Source organism: Dipodomys merriami, unplaced genomic scaffold (genome assembly GCF_024711535.1).
Source record: "Dipodomys merriami isolate MVZ:Mamm:240054 unplaced genomic scaffold, mDipMer1.0.p SCAF_4, whole genome shotgun sequence".
Classification (NCBI taxonomy): Eukaryota; Metazoa; Chordata; class Mammalia; order Rodentia; family Heteromyidae; genus Dipodomys; species Dipodomys merriami.
In genome coordinates this window covers 15,217,520-15,236,657 of record NW_027205603.1, presented here as the reverse complement: position 1 = coordinate 15,236,657, position 19,138 = coordinate 15,217,520, and the positions used below count along the sequence as shown (strand labels likewise).

Genomic DNA, 19,138 nt, shown 5'->3' with positions numbered 1-19,138 from the left:
TCTCTTCCTTTGGTTAACCAAAGCTCACCAGAACCTGCTGAGTATCAGTGCATATAAAGTCACCCCCCACCTTTTGGGCTACTTGGGGATCAGAGAGACAGAGAGACACCAACGTGTAATATTCTTGCTGTGACAAATGACACTCCCCTGTTCCATTGCTCCCTGAAGATACCTGGAGTCCCGTAATCATAGCATCATCTCTAGAGCTTGGCCACCAGGCTCCTGCTGGTGTTTTGCTATAGCAAGAGCTCTGTACACCATCCAACTCTGATTTTACACATTCACATTTTCCTCTTCCACACAGAAGACATTAAGTATGCTGCACTCTCCTCCTCTGACCCAGGAAATTATGCTCATTTTTTTTCTCCATTTAGCTAATAGGTTTCCCAGGGCCAATTGTCATATGTAATAATCCTCAGATAAAAAGTCAGGCAGCAAGAAACTGTTCCTGCTCAACATAGAGGTGGAAAGCGACTTGTCCATGCATGAGCTTGGGGGAAACCTATGCACTCTGGGCTGTAAGAGCTGGGGGCTGGGGCTCCTGGAAGGGCTGTTGTACTTTTGGCTTTCAGCCTTATCTCCTCACCTCTTGCCCTGGAGGTGTGGATTCTCTGCCTTTCCTGACCTTCCTGCTTGAGGGGAATTGTCTCTTTGGAGCATGTCACATTTAGTGTATGCTCATTGGCCAAGGGTAGATTTTAGGTGCTCTTATCTCCCTAATCACCTCATAGTAATATTGAAAATGAGGTTCCTGCCTATAATCCCAGCTACTTGGGTGGCAGAGATAGGAGGATCAGGGTCACCGAGCAACATGTAAGACTCTGCCTGAAAAGTAATGAAAGCAACAAAGGGCCGAGGCTGTGACTTAAGTAGTAGAGTATCTGCCTAAACCCTAGTACCACAAGGAAATGAACACATTATTTTTCTTGACCATAACAATTACTTCACTATGACTCTGCGTACCCAATCATCATGTTGTATGTCTTAAATAAATAGACACAATAAAAATGTCATGAGAAAGTGAATTGAGGTAGATTCATGTAAGCCTGATTAACCCAGTTAGCTCTGCTGTTCCTCTGCAGGAGCTCAGAGGGCCTGCACTGTTCCTGAGTTGTTCTCTCAGACTCTGAGGCTCCAGGGTTGGCCCAGGCAAGCCTGAGCTTTCCTCAGTTATACCTTTTTATATTTCAGCCATTGCTTGCCCACGGTTGACCTTCTCTCTGGACATGGGTTTCAGATGTCCTGGCAGCCGTCAGTGAAGTGGTCTGTTGGTCTCTGGATTCTGTTTTCCCTGTGTACTAGCAGTGAGATGTGAGCAGTAATGGCTTCTGGACCTCATGAGCCTGTCACGTGGTTTATACTCAGAACCTGCTACACAGGCTTATGTGAGCATCCGTGCAGACAAGGGTCTACAGGTTCTAGCATGATCTCTCAAGGGTGTGCTCCATTGTTAGAATGGTGGTGTAGCAGAAAGTCAGCTGCCCCTGCCCACTGGGGCCAGGCGGGGAGCACTGTGGACTACCTCTCAAATTCTCGGTGGCTTCTGAGATGGCAGGACTTGAGGGAGCTATGTGATAAAAGTGATTTGGTTCTGAAAAGGCATTGGTTGTACACTTGGCACAGTTCCAGTGGGTGGCTCATAATAGTATATAAGACTTAATGAATCCTTTAATTCCACTCTGGAATTCATTCTCCCAAATAATTATTATTCTTGCCAATCATAACTCATAGTGTCATAGCATGTTAGAGCGGGAATTAACTCTGCAAGGAACTGGCCTTCTCCCTCAGGGGCAGACCACAGACCCACTTGTTAAGGCAGCTAATGTCAGAATTCATCTGAAGTCTTACTATCTTCAACCTCTCTCTCTGACTCTGACACACACACACACACACACACACACACACACACACACACACACACCATTGATAAAGACTCATCAAAGTCAATATTTAGCTGGAAGCCTGTGTGTGTGTGTGTGTGTGTGTGTGTGTGTGTGTGTGTGTGTGTGCAAACCACAGGCCTACAGGAGAATGGTAGGTAGGCAGAGAAGGAAACAGAATGAGGCTCTGGGCCCGGGGGGGAAGGGTAGGGGGAGGGACAAGGCAGCTCCCCCTGACTGCACCTGGTCTCAGTGGTGCTCATACGCTGTCCTTTGCCCTCGGCAAAGTCCTGATCTGGATTTCAAACACTTTCACTAATGAAATCCATCTCCAGGGAGACCAGGAAGGCGGCATTCTCGAATGCCCATAGCTGTGCGCGCCTTCCTTTGGCCTTGACAAATTACCTAATTCTCCACCACCTCCCAAAAGCCAGACTTCTCTGCACTATGACTTCTCCAAGGTCTTTTCAGAGAGCCGCACATATCCTTCCATTGTGGAAATTAGACCAGAAAAAAAAGAAACTGGCAAGTAACTTCAAACTACATTAGATAAATACCACAAACAGCAGTGATAGAATGATCACAAGCAATTTGAAGACTGCTGTCAGGCACTAAAAGAAAATGTCTAAGCCAGGGAAGTAGCTGTATGGAAAAATGTAAAATAAGATTATTTCCATTCTGCTTCTCTCATCCATGGATTCATCTTGTGAGACTCATAAGTGCATTATCTCATTTGACAAAAAAGTGTCAGTGAATGTAGTTCTAGGCTTAAAGGTGTAATGCATAAAAGAATTGCCTTTTTCAAGAGAAAGAGCCAACTTTTCTATCATCATAGCTGTGGTTAAACTTGTGGCGTCTGAAAAGAAATAAACTCCTTAGTGTTGATTCAGTCTGGTGACCTGGGCTTCCATCCTTTGGAAGTGGCAACATCAGAGGTAGATTGGTAGTGTTTGGGGGGGTGTTCTGTGCACGGGATCTCAGCGTTCCCACCACTTGGACGTGTGTGCCGAAGGCTGTGGTCGCTCACGGGTTTATTCACGAGCCCTTTCTTCTCCTGCTGGCTGCATTGCAGACCAGCATCCTCTGCTTGGTCATTACACACAGCTGGCTTCCCTTCTCGGGCTAGGCCGGCATCATTGGGAGTGTATGCATCGCTAATAATGATACTGTGTGGCTGTGGGTCAGGAGGGCTCTGGAGAGCCAGCCATCCGCTGCACCACGCTACATTTGCAGAGATAATATTGTTTCTGGTGAAGGTTATTTTGCTGCCAAGTAGCCCCAGTGTTAAAAGAAAAAAAAAAAAAAGAACAGCCCTTCCCCTAGACAACAGGACTTAGGAGTAGGAGAATGGCAGGGGTCTGGGTTCTCCAGCCAAGGAGCAGGAGGGGTTGATAGAGAAAGGGTCAGGAGAAAACCCCAGGCTAGGGTAGACGGTGGGAGCCTGGGGCCAGGCAGCATGCATGGTTCATGCGTTTGCTGGTCCTGTGAGGGCATCGCAATGTATCAGACTGGGCCATGGGCAGAAGATGTCTTCCTGGGGTCAGTCTGTGCTCTGTGTGTACAATCTTCATGGATAAGCAGACACAGCGGCATGGGAACTCCTACACCAGAGTCCAAGGGCACCTGTGTGTGCTTTGAGGCCCATCTGGAAGACTTGATAACAGATATTACACGATAACAATAAGATACGAGCCTTGATCCCATGGTGCAGGGCATAGTGGGTGTGTCCTGTTACCTCTTTCCTTCCTCCAGCTTAGTGCCTTTCAATAGGGAGGCCCACAGCCCAGGCAAAAGCTGTGACATGTGCTGGGTTCTGAGCAATCTGGCAGCTCAGGGCAGCCTGGCCAGCTCTGATACTGAAGTTCACACAGTGCTGAGATGCTTCAGCAGCTTAGACAACACCAGATCCGTGGGATGGTGCAGCGTGAGACATGATGAGGAAGCACATCCTTCCTCACCCATCTTTGCTTCCACACACACGTGCACACACACACTTATACAGCACATATGTGCGCAAAGGCCACCCATGCATACACACACACACACCCCACCTAACCACATATAGACACAGGCACCATCGCCAGTCATTCAGACAGATACAACATAGTATACACATGATTCCACTGCACACATGCCACAGACATACACACTTAATACAAACATTCCACATACTCGTGTCACACGCACAGAACGTCTCTTCCCAGTTTCCAGTGGCATCTGGGTAGCAAATTGGTATGACTTTATTGGCATATTTAGAACTATGAAGGCAAACCCAATTCATGAGAGTTGGTCATTGAGCAACTTGTGAAAATAATTTTCTAACTAAATTTACAACACACACCAAAGGAGGAAAACGAAGCTACTGAGTAACAATGAGGTCTCCTGAGCATTCAAAAGCCTTTGAACATATAATAAACAATTAAGTTATTTTTTATCTGTAGGTTTTTATCTACTGAGCACTAAACTAGAGGAAAAAATATCTCTAATGATGAGTATTGAGTATTAGCCAACTGTGATCAAACATTTTCTGTGTTCCATGTGGTTGCATTTCTTCAGCTCCATGATTGAAGTGACCGACTGGTCTTGTTTTACAAATGGAGGCTCTGACTGGTGAAATTCCTGGCTCAATTTGCCCTGGGCCAGAAATATCCTGGGCCTTGGTGCTGCTGTCTCAGTGGGGAGGAAAGTGTGTGTGTGTGTGTGTGTGTGTGTGTGTGTGTGTACCTGCCTGCACGCAAAACTCTCAATCTCCAATGTCCTCAGGACAGGGCAGTAGCTTTCTAATGGTTCTGGATTGGGCTTTTGTTGTTTATTTCCCAAAGTCTTGAACCTTTGCGTGCTGTGGCTACTGTGTTACTCCAAGTCAGAAACCATTTGCTCTACTCCCAATACTTCCTACAGCCCTTACTTGCTAATTCCTCTACTTATTTTTTTTTCTTAGAAGGAAGACTAGATTCAGCTCCAGGAAACAGAATTAGAGTCATCTCCGTGTGCATGACCAAAAACCACTGTCCACTCATCAAGCTGGCAAATGTTCAGAATATGATTTTTAAAATCTCTGAAGTAACCTGCAATAACTTGATGGATCTGGAGATTTTTCTAGTTTGGATTGTGAGGGAATAGAGACAATCAGGCTTTTGTCCACAAGTCTTCGTGTGAAAGGACTCCTTAGGTCTGGGTGAAAAGCCCATCTGGGCCCCCTGGGACCTTTCCCCTGCCCTTCCCTGCTGGAAAAAAAAATGGAGGGGTCCAGCAGAGGGTTGCCAGCACTCTCTTCAGTTCTTATCTTTGATGCCTCTATGATGTTTTGTTGAATAATCCAATGAAATGATCTCCATTTCCAATAGCATTATTCATTGTCTGGCTTTCTTTTCAGAAGTGTTATATTCTTAAAAGCCGAGGGTGGCCTGGACAGAATGCCAGTAAAAAACCTCGCCACCATTTCCTCTCTGTCCCAACAATCTTAGAAACCATCAGTAAACACCTTTTTCCTCCTGGTCCCATGCCAAGAAGCTAATTTTTAGCTCATTTCAGTTAAAAAGGAGACCCATCTGTTAGGTGGCGTTCAGAGGGTTTAGAAGGTTTGGCCCCCTTCTTTTAAATACTTGACAATATGCCATGAGAAAGATGGCAAGTACAATGTGAGCCAGACTCACCTGGGATATTCTCTATCTTTCTGACTCTCTGTCTCATCTCTGTCTCTGTCTGTCTGTCTCTCTCATATGCACATACCTCAAAAATGTCTAGTCTGGATTCTTCTCTGCGCTCTCCTCATTGATCTGGACAGAAAACACCACTCAGCCTTCTTTCCCTAACTCAACCCTTCTCCAGATTCTTGCACCTGAAATCTTTCAGCAAAAGGGCTCTCCTTCAACTAATTCCTTGTGAAATAATAATACAAACCATGAAGTAAGACATTATAACCATTCCTCTTATTTGGTTTGAAGAGGACAACACAGTAAAGAGAGGAGGAGATAGTCTAAGAAAACTTCATTTCCTGCAATCTCTGGAGGGTGTGTCATGGCAACATTACCCCAGTGTGGTCCTCTCCTCTGGGAACTGATGGGGCACCAGGAAGAGAAAGGACTCCAGATGAGGGTGGGCGGACTTCCAGGCAAGGGCAGGAAGCCCAGGTGAGAATGGGATGTAAGCCTCGGTAAGGATGGGCTTTGGGTAGAAGGAGATGGACTGTAGGTGAGGATGGGAGCTGGGTGAGGATGGTCTGCAGGCGGGAGTGTTCCAGGCAAGGCTGGATTGCTCAGGAGGACTGCAGGTTGGGGGCGGGAGAGACCTCTGTGTGCAGATGAGGCCCCACTGTGCACACTCATGACTGTAGATGAGGTGGAGACTGTAGGGTGAGATGCTTTTCTTGGGAAGGTAAGAGCAGAGCCCCCGCCCCACTAAACCACATCCTCCCTCTCCTGTGGTCCCCCCCCCCAAGGCTCAGTGTTGGGAGACAATAGAAGACTCTGCTATTAATGAGAGGCCTCTCCATAAGTTTGGAAAAGGGGAGCTGCTTACTGAGATTGTCTTCATCCTCCGTGTGGGTGGTGCCGGGACTTAGGTACTTGAAAGGAGCGAGGAAGGTTGACAGTATGCTGACTTTGTCTGGAAAGAAAAGAAGAACAGGAAATGCACGTTTGACACTGAGTTTCAGAACAACTCAATGCTTTCATATGTTCTTATTAATGAGGGGCTGGACATGGGAAGGGACAAAGGTCGTTTTGGTTTCAGACACTTCATTCCGGCTCAGTCTTGTATTGAATTCTGACAGCTTTCGTTCCCCCTCCAAATCAAATTCCTGCCTCTATTCAATTTCCGGCTTTATGATTTCCATCATTCTTTTCCTTTTCCTGGCCCAGGTCCCTCAAAACTTTAAGTGATTGTCTTCAGGATAGTGACCTTGCCTCTACTTACCAGTATGTGGGCCAGGGCAGTTCCCTATCAAGGTGATTACACAAGAGAGGAACAAACACAGGTAAAACAATTGCATAATGAAGACAAAATTGTGCGAATAAAACCAAAGCCCTTTTCCCTCACTTGTGGAGAATTTGTTTGGAGCATTTGAAATGCAGGGGGAAAAAATAGACTTTTTTTTTTTTTTTTTTTTTTTTGGTCTGTTCGTAGGGCCCTCTGAGCCTAGGCGCTGTCCCTCAGCTCTTCAGCTCAAGGCTAGTGCTCTACCACTTGAGCCACAGAGCTACTTCTGGCTTTTTTTTTTTCTGCTTATGTGGTGCTGAGGAATTGAACCCAGGGCCTCATGCATGAAAGGTAAGTGCTCTACCACTGAGCCACCTTCCCAGCCAGAAAAAAATAGATTTAATGAAAATCATCGCCAAAAACAACCTGTAGGAGGTGTTTGAGCTGAAGTACTGGAAGGAAGAGAAGAGAGTAAAGAGCACTGTACTCAGCCTAGAGGGGGAAGGGCTTATGCCTGTAATCCCACCTACTTGGGAGGTAGTGTTTGGTAGGATCAAAGTTCAAAGCTAGCCCAGGCAAAAAGTTAGTGAGACTCCATCTCAGACAAGTCGGTAATGATGAGACATACACGTGATCACAAACATATGAGAAGTATAGATAGGAGGATGAGGGACTAGCTGTGTGTGTGTGTGTGTGTGTGTGAATTATGACACCCTTTTTAAAAAATAACTAATGCATAAAGGACCGAGTGCTTGACTCACTTGTAAAAGGACCTGATTAGCAAGTGGACAGACCCCAATAGTAGCAATAAATAAATAAATGAATCAGGAGGGAGTAAGGATGGAGGATAGTGTGTGGTAGAGTAGTGGGCGTGTAACCGACACTATTGATTACCCTTTGCACAACCCTAGTTGCCCTGGGACAAAGGCCAGGATCCTGGGCTCCAGACACAGGGTGGAACACAATGGGAGAAACGGACTATGTCTGGGAATACTACCCATGGTCAATAAAACCTGTTTGTACCATAGCTCTAGCAACTTCTCGGTTAAACAAGGAGATGGCAGGAATTGTAAGGGCTCCTATAGAAAAGCTCCTTGTTTTAAAGCTTTCTATTGACTACAGGAAACCACAGAAGTTGGGTGTCCTTCTCCATGCAGAACCCATGTCTACAGAAGAAGAGTCAGTGGGGGGGGCACAGCACAGGGGCACCCCCAGCTCCAGTGGCTGCACCCATGCCCTGCAAGTTTCTACTCTCCACCGTTTCGGTGAGACCTAACATGGTATTTATTTGAAGACTATAGAGGGTAATGTTACCATTATTTATCCAATTTGGTGCAGACTTGCAATGGAATTGTTTCTGATATTCGTTCAGGCAGCTCTGTCATGGGTTTTGTTGTACTATTTTGGGGCCGTGTTCATCTCCTATTGGTGGTGTCCCTACCGGAGGGCTGATATTTTAGTGAGTTTACTGTGTTTGTAACACGGCTTCGGGCCTGCTTGTTATTACAGAAGAGACCCGTGTATCTTGGTGCTCCTGTTTTTGTATTGTATACCCTGATATAAACGTGATTTCTTGCTGGTGGTTTTATGTGTCCTTAGCCCTCAGGCATCCGGACCCAGCTTGGTGCATGTGCCTTCTCTTGTGAGCCTGAGCAGGTTTTTCTCTTTAGCTGAGCTTTCTGGAGGCCAGGAGTTCACATTGAAATTCATCCAGAAGCCTGTTAACAGCTGTTGTTTCCAGGAGGGACAGGCAACAATATAGCATTCACACAAAGAGAACAATAAATAACTCAAATATGAAATAACTGCTCCTTCTTCATTCTACCAAACAAGAAGAATCAACCCGGAGAGGGATTTGGCCCCACTGTTCCCTCACAGACCAAGCTAATTTACTACAAGAGAATGAAATATCTTGCCTGAGTTATAATTTCATTAAGGGAGTCCAATAATGTTACACAACGAGTGTGAAGCTCAAATGATTTAGTCTGAAGGATCTCAAAATGAAATTACAATTTTTTTTTAATAAAGCAAGGATACCAGCTGAACACCCATAAAATACTCTAAACTATTTCGGAGCCCAACTTAGCAAAACTGTAAAATATTTAAAGATGGTTTCAGGTTGATCAGAGTTCTCACTTTGTGCTGTTGCTAGGCTTGTCAAATAATAAAACAAGACACCCTGCTAAAATTAAATTTCAGATGAACAATGATTTATTTTAGTGCATGTATATGCGTGACATATATAAACCAAGATAATTATTCATTTGTTTATCTGAAAGGACTTTAACAGACATTTCACTAAGGAAGAGATATGAATGGCAAATATGCAAATGAAATGATGCAAAGCTATTTAAGGAGTTATTTTCTATTTTTTCTTCTAAATTGAAAATTTCTCCTGAAAGTGGCTATAAAATTTTTTGACCTTGCCTTTGTCAAACTTCAATCTTCCTGTGATTTGTTCATCTTAAAACTAGGAAAACAGAATTTTCCCTGTTTCTTACTTTATTTTCCTTGCGTTTCATCAGTCATAAATTTATAAACATTTTCCTGCAAGAAGAGTCATGTGGTGAAATTTAGGGTCAGGGTCAGAGAAGAATTATATGGATTTTCTCTAGAAATAACTATGTGCAATTCATTAATAAATAGTGAACCCAGAAACAGGCCATGCTAAGAATAATAACGTGTGAAAAGGAGAGTCAGTTCTCCACTCTGTCCTTCCCAAATCCAAAGCCATGATTTTCACACCATTGAGTAGGAAGAATTGGGAACATTCCAGAACATATTTGTATACAGAATGCAAGAATTCTTGCAGCTTCATGAGAAAGGACAATAAATCCAATTATAAACAATGGGAAAAATATTTTTCACAATGAAAAATAAACATATAGCCAATAAGCATATCATAAATGTTCAAAAACATTGATACTAGGAAAATGCAAATTAATTGCAAATTAGATCAACTTGAAAGGCTAAAATCAAAAAGGTTGAGGCTGATAAAAGTGAGAAAGAGGTAAAGAACTCATATATTAATATATCTTAAATATATTAATATATAATATATAATATATAATATATATAATATATAATATATCATATATTAATATATAATCAGAACTCATATATTAATATATCTTAAATTTTTTGAAAATGTTTTGGCTTTTAAGGGTACAATCTGTCCCATGGCTTACCAACTCCACTTCTAGATATTTACTTAAGATAAATAGATCATTTATATTCAAGGATATTTATAGCAACTTATTTATCACAGTTCCAAACTGGAAATACCCCAAATGTTAACAGGAGAATGAATAAATGAATTGTGGTATACTTATGCAATATAATAGCATAAAGAAAAATAAGAAACAGAAGAATCAAACTATTCAAATATATTATGATGTGGATGTGTCTCAAAAGCATTATATTGAGCAAAAAATAGTCACAAAAGAAACATATGCCACGCGAATGCATTTCTAAAATGTTTCAGAATAGCTTGAAGTACTTCATGGTGAAATAAAATAATTACATAATTAAATGACTACTTTACAAAAATGCTTCCTGATGAGAGAAGGAAGAGTGCTACCTCTCAGGGTAGGTTGGAAAGGTGGATGCAAGAAGTACAAGAAATCTTTCCAGCAGGAAGAAAACACTGTGTTTAAAGGAGCTATACTATAAATGTATATGCATTGTCATGGAACTATAACATATGTAGTTTGTGCATACATTTCATAATCATGTCTCCATTATTAAAATATTAAAAAGCAAAAGTCATGATTAGACAAGAAAATAAAGGGTGGGCATCAAATCTCAGAGCCTTGTTTAATCCAGAGAAGAGAAAGTAGGAGATGGCCTAAAGTATTATTTCATATCTAAAGAAGACAATGCAGGTTGATAGATATTAAATGAAGATGTCTGTTAGAAAAGAATGGATTATATATCCACATATGCCCCCACTTATCAGGAGTTTAGCTCTTGCTTTTCTTTTCTCCTTACTTTATAGGTGTGCGAGCACAGATGTATTAAAGTCTTACCCATTGCAACAGGAGAAATCACAACCTCAAAGATAAAGCTTTTTAGAACCACCCTTAGACACTTATCAAGACAAGTGTGTATGAAAGTAGCTCAGAGTGAGAGCTGGTTCATGACAGCTGATGTAGTAGTAGTTCTGGAGGTTGGGAGCAAGATCAGAATAACAAACATCAGGCCTTACCAACCTCAGTGACTCAGAAAGTGTTCAGCCAAATTGTACACTAGGAAATTACAAAGTAAATATACTGGACACCAATGCACAAAATAATGGTGACTTTGGGGACACACTAATTTCCTGTAACCTGTATTTGTGAATGAAAAGAAGGCATGATTCACAAACAATATAACAACACATTTTGTTAGGATAAAATTAAGGCAACAACAACAATGATAACAAGAACAACAAAAAACAAAGCTGGGTGCTGCTGGCTCATGCCTGTAATCCTAGCTACTCAGGAGGCTGAGATCTGAGGATCGTGGTTCAAAGCCATCCTGGGCAGAAAAGTCTGTGAGAGTCTCATTTCCAAATAACCTCCTAAAAACTGTAAATGGAGCTGTGGCTAAAAGTGGTAGAGTGCTACCCTTGAGCAAAAAAAGCTCAGGGACAGCACCCAGACCCTGAATTCAAGCCCTATGAGCAACAAAACAATAAAACAACAACCAAAAAAAAAGACCCACAAAAAGCTTTTAGAATATTGCAGTGTCAGAAAAATTATTCATGTGAAACCATATACTAAAAATTTCAGTGGAAAAGACACTTGCTAAAATATCTAATATCTACAATATTGACCTTATACTCTGCCATCTAAAAAACACTAAATACTTGAAAGGTTGACTACATAACAATATGTGAATTGAATGCTGTGGCCTTGTGCTTGTTTCAAATCCTGACAGTGAGGTTTGTAATGCTTGACTTTTCTTTTTGTACTCCACATCTATTTCAACATTCTGTGCATCTAACTTGAGCAATTACATAACCAGGGAAGAAGGGTGACAGTTGGACTCCACAGAACTCTGTTGGTACCCCTGGGCTACGATAGTTCAGCCTCTTTTGTAAGTACCCTTCTTATGTTTTCCTTTGGCCAAAACATGCTCTGACAGATGGCTTCTCTCAACTTGACCCACTTTCTTTCCAAAGTGTATATTCTTATCGCACACAGGTACGTCTCTCCACCAATGTTGCTTCTATCTAAGCACAAATGCAAATTGGTACGAACAGGTAGGTTACCCTGGGAAGCAGGGACATGATTATCCTCCGTGCAGGTATTTTGTAGAGTAAAGGCAAAGGACTTGCCTCCTACATTTTCAGGAGCCTGGACTTTCAAACACTTGTTTCCAGGCTTCTATCCTATGAACTACATAAGTCATTCAGCCAACTTTTAAAATGATTGGGTCACCATTGAGTTTTGTGAAGTACTCAGAAGGTTTGATTCCTTTTGGTGACTGTAGGGTGTGAATTTTATTCCTGCAATTTCAAAGATGGATCAGACTCATGGGTTTAGTCCTGAAAGTATCTAATTCAACGGGTATGCAGCTTACAGAATCCACTGCTAGTGTGCTGGTGAGCTCAGTTGTTTCCCCTCAGAATTCAGTGGATGAAGTCCGACCCCCAACCAAGTTCTTCAGTATAGGACTATCTTTGGAGATAGGATAAAACAGGTCACTACGGTGGGCAGGAATGCCATCTGTCCTTTTAAGAAGAGGAGATCAGGACACACACACACACACACACACACACACACACACACACACACACACACACGCATGGCAGGACTGTCACATGAGGATGAGGGGAGAAGGCAATCATCTAGAAGCTGAGGGATGGGCTTTGGTGACGTTAACCCCGCTACATCTCTGTCTCAGACTCTGACCTTCAGAACTGGGAGACAACAAATTTCTCCAATTTAAGCTGTCTGATCTGTGGTACCTTGTTATGGCAGTCCTAGAAAAACTAGTTGCAAATAGGTGTATGGCTAACTACGTGATGTCAGACTCAGTCTATGACAGACTAATGCAGAAAGACCGTAACTCCTTGAAAGGCATCTTTTAGGAGACAGCTATTGGCTGAGATCTAGAAGCTATTTATAAAGCACCATGTGTCTGAACCCAGGTAGTCTCAGGTAGAATACCTATGGGTTTATCCTCAGGAGAGGGAAGAGCAGCCCAAGCAGCAGGAGCAACTTGTACTCTGAGTACTGAGTCAGAACCTCAGTGAAGCTTTCAAAACTTACTAATGCTGAGTAACTTATCACCAGTATGACAAAGGCAGATAATATAAAAGCAGATAATATAAAATTTGGGCTTGAACTGGGGAGCTCCAGAACACCTGTGAACAATGACCATAAAACCGGGTTGTGAGAGATGAACTGTGGGAACAAGAAGAAAGGAAGAGATAAATGAAGGCAGGCAAGGAGAGAAAAAGAGAGGGAGGAAGGAGGAAAAGAGAGGAAATGGAGACAGGAAGGAGGGAGACAGAGAGGGAGAAAGAGATAGAGAGAGCCACTCAGGCCTATGTTTCTCAAGTCCTCTCGGCTTTTCCTGGGGATAGCCAACATTTGAAACTTTGTGAAGAAAGGGACATAGAGGATCAGACAATCTATTAATTATCTCCAGGCAGAATTATTGCAACCTTTGCGAATTAAACAACGAGAGTCTTTCCTATTTCTCAGTCTCCCTCGGCTAGGCTCACAGTTGGGTATGGAAATGTAAATTTTAATTTGAATTAGATTGAGTTTCACAAACTGAAAAAGGAGTAGAAAGTTATAGACTCTGCCTGAGGATCAGAGAGAGAGAGAGAGAGAGAGAGAGAGAGAGAGAGAGAGAGAGAGAGAGAGAGAGAGAGAGAGAGAGAGAGAGAGAGAGAGAGAGAGACAGACAGACAGACAGACAGACAGACAGACAGACAGAGAGACAGACAGACAGAGAGACAGACAGACAGACACAGAGACAGACACAGAGACAGACACAGAGAGACAGACACAGAGAGAGAGACAGAGACAGAGACAGAGACAGAGACAGAGAGGATTAACCAGTATGGCTAAAAGAAGATAGTGGAAACATATCCCAATAGTCATTCCATGTTTACACTGTAAAAGAATTCAAACTCAGAATGAATCACTGACACCTAATTTCTGAGGAAGGATCCAGAAGACACGGATACTGCCTGCCTGTCTCCCTGCAGTGACAACTCAGCTGGATGTGTTGACCTCCAAGCCCCAGCTATTCAGCCTCTGACCCTGGCTGCTATGTGCTGGGCTCTCTATGTGGGGCTGTAGGTGAGTGGAGAGTGGGAGCCATTTACATCCTTTGAGGTCCCAGGAGAACTCTGGAAATGCACAGCTCCTGAGCACCTTCTGAGCACCTTCTCAAGTTGCATGGGCTCCCAGGGAACCACACCAGGTGATTGCACATGCTTGCATTGCCTTCTGACTGCCTTGAGAACCATCAGTAGCCACACATGCATGAACACGACTTGTAATTCACAGGCGTTAGCGGCATGGTTGTCATTGTTGTTTGGCAAAATTCAGTGGCATCAGTCCCTTTCTTGTGGTTTTGTTTCTAAGGCATCCTGTTCTTCCCCTATTGTAGCCCTTCCTCACAGCATATTTCTGGGTCAATACTGGACCATAGGACTAGACAATGATCACAGGGCCTACATAGTCTCCAAGACCACACAGGCATTCTTGGCTTGCTGTATATGCCACATTCGCACTAGCTTCAGTGTATTTTTGGAAATAGGGAAAAAGCTTCAATACAAACAAGTGCATACCAGATTGTTCCATGCACACTTCCAGATGTGAACAGTGGGCAGAGATACAGATGGTCTGACACATGATTGACAGCCAAAGGTGAATCTTTGCAGGAAAGTGTATTTACGCTAGGAAAAAAAAATTCTGAAGGTGTATGTTCACACTTCACTCAGGCTTATAGCTTTCTGAAGATCCTGAGAAAGGCATTCTGGGGTTTTGTAAAGTTCTGAACCACTCCATCATTGTAGAATCTGGGAATGGAGCCTTTTAGAAATTGTATGATATCATTGTCTACATTTGAGTTTGTCCTAGTCAAGTGAGTTTCTAGGGCAAAATGAAGATTATTGTGGACAAGTTGGGTGGTGGAGTCTAGCCTACTGGCCATCCAGCCTGGGCAGGGTGTGTCCCTTCTCTGCCTGGAGCTTCTGAAAGGTACCAGCATGGAGGGATGGTGGAATGAAGAGAAGGTCAGAGCTTGGTTTTCTTCCTGTTTGAGACCCCGATAGAAGAGTAGAAAGCAACTTTGGCAGATTTTCCTTCCATTAAAACCAATTAAATGGAGGCTCTTAAGGATTAGTCCATCAAGGAATGCCTCCTGCATCGACAGCCTGCTGAGCACTGTCTGCAGAGCTCATCTGTTTATAGCAGCAGTTGTATTCTGGAATCATCTAGGCAGTTAGGAAAGTTTTTACACAAGCTGCAATATATTTCTCAAACTAGGAAACAAGACATGTTCCTGCAAACACATAACTCTCCTCATGGTACTCTTGTCCAGGAAATTGTGCATTATGCTGTAATTCTTCTTTTTCTTCTTTTAGTGTGGGCAATGGAACCCAGGGTTTCTCATATGCTAGGCAAGCACTCCACCGCCGAACTACCCCCCTTGTCCTAATTTTATGTCACTGTAGGGGATTTCCCATCTGTTGTCTTCCTTCCTGCTCCATATATATTTATTGACTCTTTTCTAGACCTGGGGCAAAGTTACTGTCACTTCTAAGAGGTCTGACTTTTCACAACTTTAATGAAACAGTGACACTGCCGTCATAAGTAGTCAACTCAGTTATTTCTGTTGGAGGATAATTGGCAGGTGCTGAAGGAGCTTGTATTCAGCAATAGCTGGTGGGCCTAGGCTCTAGTGGTGTGTGTGTGTGTGTGTGTGTGTGTGTGTGTGTGTGTGTGTGTGTGTGTGTGAAGGGGGAGGTGTTAGGGCTTTAATCAAGGGATTTCATTGCTCACTTGGCTCTGACATGATTAAATGTACCAGGAAGTCCATGGGTGATGGACTAAACTGTGATTCTGGTCCAGGATTCTGAACATTTGAAGAAACACAAATTGAACTTTGTAAAACTACATAGGTATCCCAAAGAGTCAGAGAGCCAGAGCAATAACGAGAAGGGATAATGCTCTACATAGTCAATGTTCACACGACGCTGGCTCCTACACTGAGACTCCTTGATTTTCTTGGTGTCTTTTCCCCATAGTCTCTCAATACTTCTGGCTCATCATGGGTGTTCTACCATCTTCTGGCCTTTTCTTCGGGGACATGTTATCCCAACATCCATTTGCTAATTTATGGTTTTTACATGTCACTTCCATTTTAGAGACACATTGTCCTAGTTCATTCCCTCTAGATAGGGGCCTCATCCATTTCCTAAACCAGAAGCATCTACCAGAAGCTATCGCTGGAGGCAGTGTATGGACAGCTCCTTTAGCCTACTGTGTTTGACTCAGACGCTTGACTGGTGCCTCAGGCCCTGATATCTCTGAAATAAGGTTGTTTGAGATAACATGCTACCCAGCATGGAATCAGACAAGGAGATGTTTCTGCCATCTGCCTCCTTACCACCTTCACATTCTCCATCTCCATCCTTTGCATTATGATAGTGCAGTCTAGGCCAAACACCAGCATGTGTGGACACAGGCTGTCCCTCATCTTGGAGAATGGGAAGCATGCGTGTTATTTTTTTCTGTGTCTGTTTCTATGATTTGTAGGGCATATTTCTTCATCTGGCTGTGGACTTGGGGTTGTGATTTCATAGCGACATTGAGATTGTGGTTCACAGTGATGTTCAGTGAAAGGAGATGTGTCCTGTTTATTGAGCCAGTGCTCTGGGGACGGGGCACAATCTGCTCCAGGATGACTTGACCTGTCCCAGTTTGCTCTGCCATTCGAGTGTGATCTTTAATAAGCATCTCTTCATCTCCTGAGTGTCCCAGTTTGGAAGATAAAGCAGGAGGTCACCCTACTTGTGAAGAAAGTTCTTATTTGAAGGGGGAGGCCTGAGGGCAATTGAAAGTTCTCTTTAATCCCTGACAAGCTTCTGTCTCTCAAGCCAAACTTCTTACTTCCTTCCACAGATTTTCCCTGATTGCTTTATAGGCAACCCTAAGTCCATCTGCTCAAAACAGAACGAGTGTTTCTTGCATGTGCAGCCTTTCTCTGACCTATTTAGTACCATCTACCCAGGGTCCAAATTAGAAACCCAGGAGCCAGATCCACGCCTCTATTCCCCTTACTCCACATATTAAATGGGTTACCGTGTTCTGTAGAGTGTAGTTTCTAGTCACTTCTTATCCCCACATCCGGCTATCACCACATTAGCTCTATGTGAGTGATTATGACCATCTCCTATGTATTTTGCTTATCCATTTATCTTCACTTCTTGCTAAAATCACTTTATTCTGGCAATACTGGCATCTGAACTAAAGACCTTGTATTTGCTAGACAGGCACTCTGCCACTTGAACCATGCTTCCCGTCCTTCCATTCTTTTCCTTTGCTCCTATTATTTTTGAAACAGGGCCTGATGACTATGGTCTTCCTATCTATGCTTCCTGACATTGCTGGGATGTCAGGTGCTTACTACCATACCCAGATTTTTTTTCTCTTGAGATGGGGTCTTACGAGATGAGCTCTGTGATCCTCCTGACATCCGCCTCCTGAGCAGCTAGAATTGTTGCTGTGACACCGGGTTCTGATTCCTTTCTCTTGCATGGCAGCTATGTAGAAGTCCAGGCAGGAAGAGATAATGTGGTCTGACAGAAGTCCAAGGTCAGCAGCAGCAGGAGAATCAGGTGACCCATGCCCTGTAGGGCTCCATTCACATCACAGTGTGGTCGAGACTGACCCTAACTCCTCAAGAATCTGCGAAGTGTGGGCTGGTGGCATTGAGATTCGCATCTTACCGAGAACAGTGCATGAACTTTGCAGGGAAAGAACAATCTTGGAGGAAGGAATTCTGTCTTCTAAAGGGGAGGGGCACACATAAATAGTCTTGCTGTGCACAGACCCTCCTGTTGTTTTAAGTCTGAACAGCCTTTTCTCAACTCACTGTTCACAGCTCTACCACGACAAGTGCCAGTGATGCCTGGAAGTGAAGCCTTTGGTAGATGCTGATGTCATGCCTCACCACGAGTGGCTGAGTGGACTTGGCCATCTTCCCCACCTGCCTTTCACCTGAGATTCTGATGGTCCCAAGTGCACCCCACTGCAAGTTCACTTGGCCAACTCTGGGCCGGGTGACTGGCAAGAGAAGAGCATGCTTAGGCATACTTGAGGTCTTTTCCTCTGACTTCCTCAAACACAGCCCACACCTCACCCTTGTCCACTACCGTGTGTCCTCACAGGGCCAGTCCTTTCCTCTGTGGGCCATTTCCGCTACTGGATCAACTTTCCCTGTAGGTTGAGGCCTAAGCTTGGCTGGCTGATTGGCTGCTTGGGATAGTTTGAGTTCCAATCTATGTACAAGCTCTGAGAGCTTGCCAGACTTCTTAAACTTCTAGTTTCCTTGTCTTTAAACTGTAGATCATCAACACTAACAGCAGCAGAACCATCATCCTCATCATCCCCATCACCCTCTTCATCCTCATTCTCCTCCTCCTCCATCATTGTCATTGGGTTGCCTTGAGGATGAACTGAGATGAGGATGTGAAACTCTGAGTGGTGCCTTGTATGTGGCCCATGGTGTCTGTTGCTAGGCATCAGCTTCATCTGATCATGAGTTCTGATTGATCTCAACTAGCTGCAGTAATTCTCTCCCACTTTACAAGTTGGGTGTAATATTTCTTTTTATTTTACTTTCTTGTATTCGTTTTATTAAAACACTGAATTTGAAAATAGAAAGAAGATACAGAACCTTCTAACAGGTCGCCCTGTCCTCCATTGACTTCAGTTAGCCAGGCTGTTAACACAAGGTTCATGTTCTTCTTCAGCATGGTAAGAAATTCGGTTAATTTCTCATCTCTTATATGGATTAAGTATTCTCATAACTGAAAAATGGAACAATGAGCATATAAGTAATTGTGCAGAGACCAGGTCAAAGTATCAGTACCTGCATTTGCAAGTCTAAATTGAATTATTTTTCTTTAGAATTGAGCTTCTGGTTAATGTATGAAAATGATATTTATTATTTTTAACCCCCACTAATAGACTGATATATTCATGCAGCCAGACGTAGGCTGAGCACTGCTAAATTACCCTTCCCCAGGCTGACCAGATGATGATGACAAGATCAAAGCAACATCTCAAAGATGCCTTTGCTATCCCCTGTGTGTGTGTGTGTGT

General features: G+C 43.4%; 1 protein-coding gene across 2 annotated transcripts in view; it reads right to left on the bottom strand.

Moving 5' to 3' along the window:
• Adarb2 (adenosine deaminase RNA specific B2 (inactive)) overlaps positions 1-19,138 on the bottom strand; it is a 411,210-nt gene that overhangs the window by 135,519 nt on the left and 256,553 nt on the right. For both annotated transcript variants that reach the window (XM_069990577.1, XM_069990578.1), the window contains exon 2: positions 6,402-6,488. In XM_069990577.1, coding sequence (XP_069846678.1) covers positions 6,402-6,488 — 87 coding nt within the window. The remainder of the gene's footprint in view (positions 1-6,401; positions 6,489-19,138) is intronic.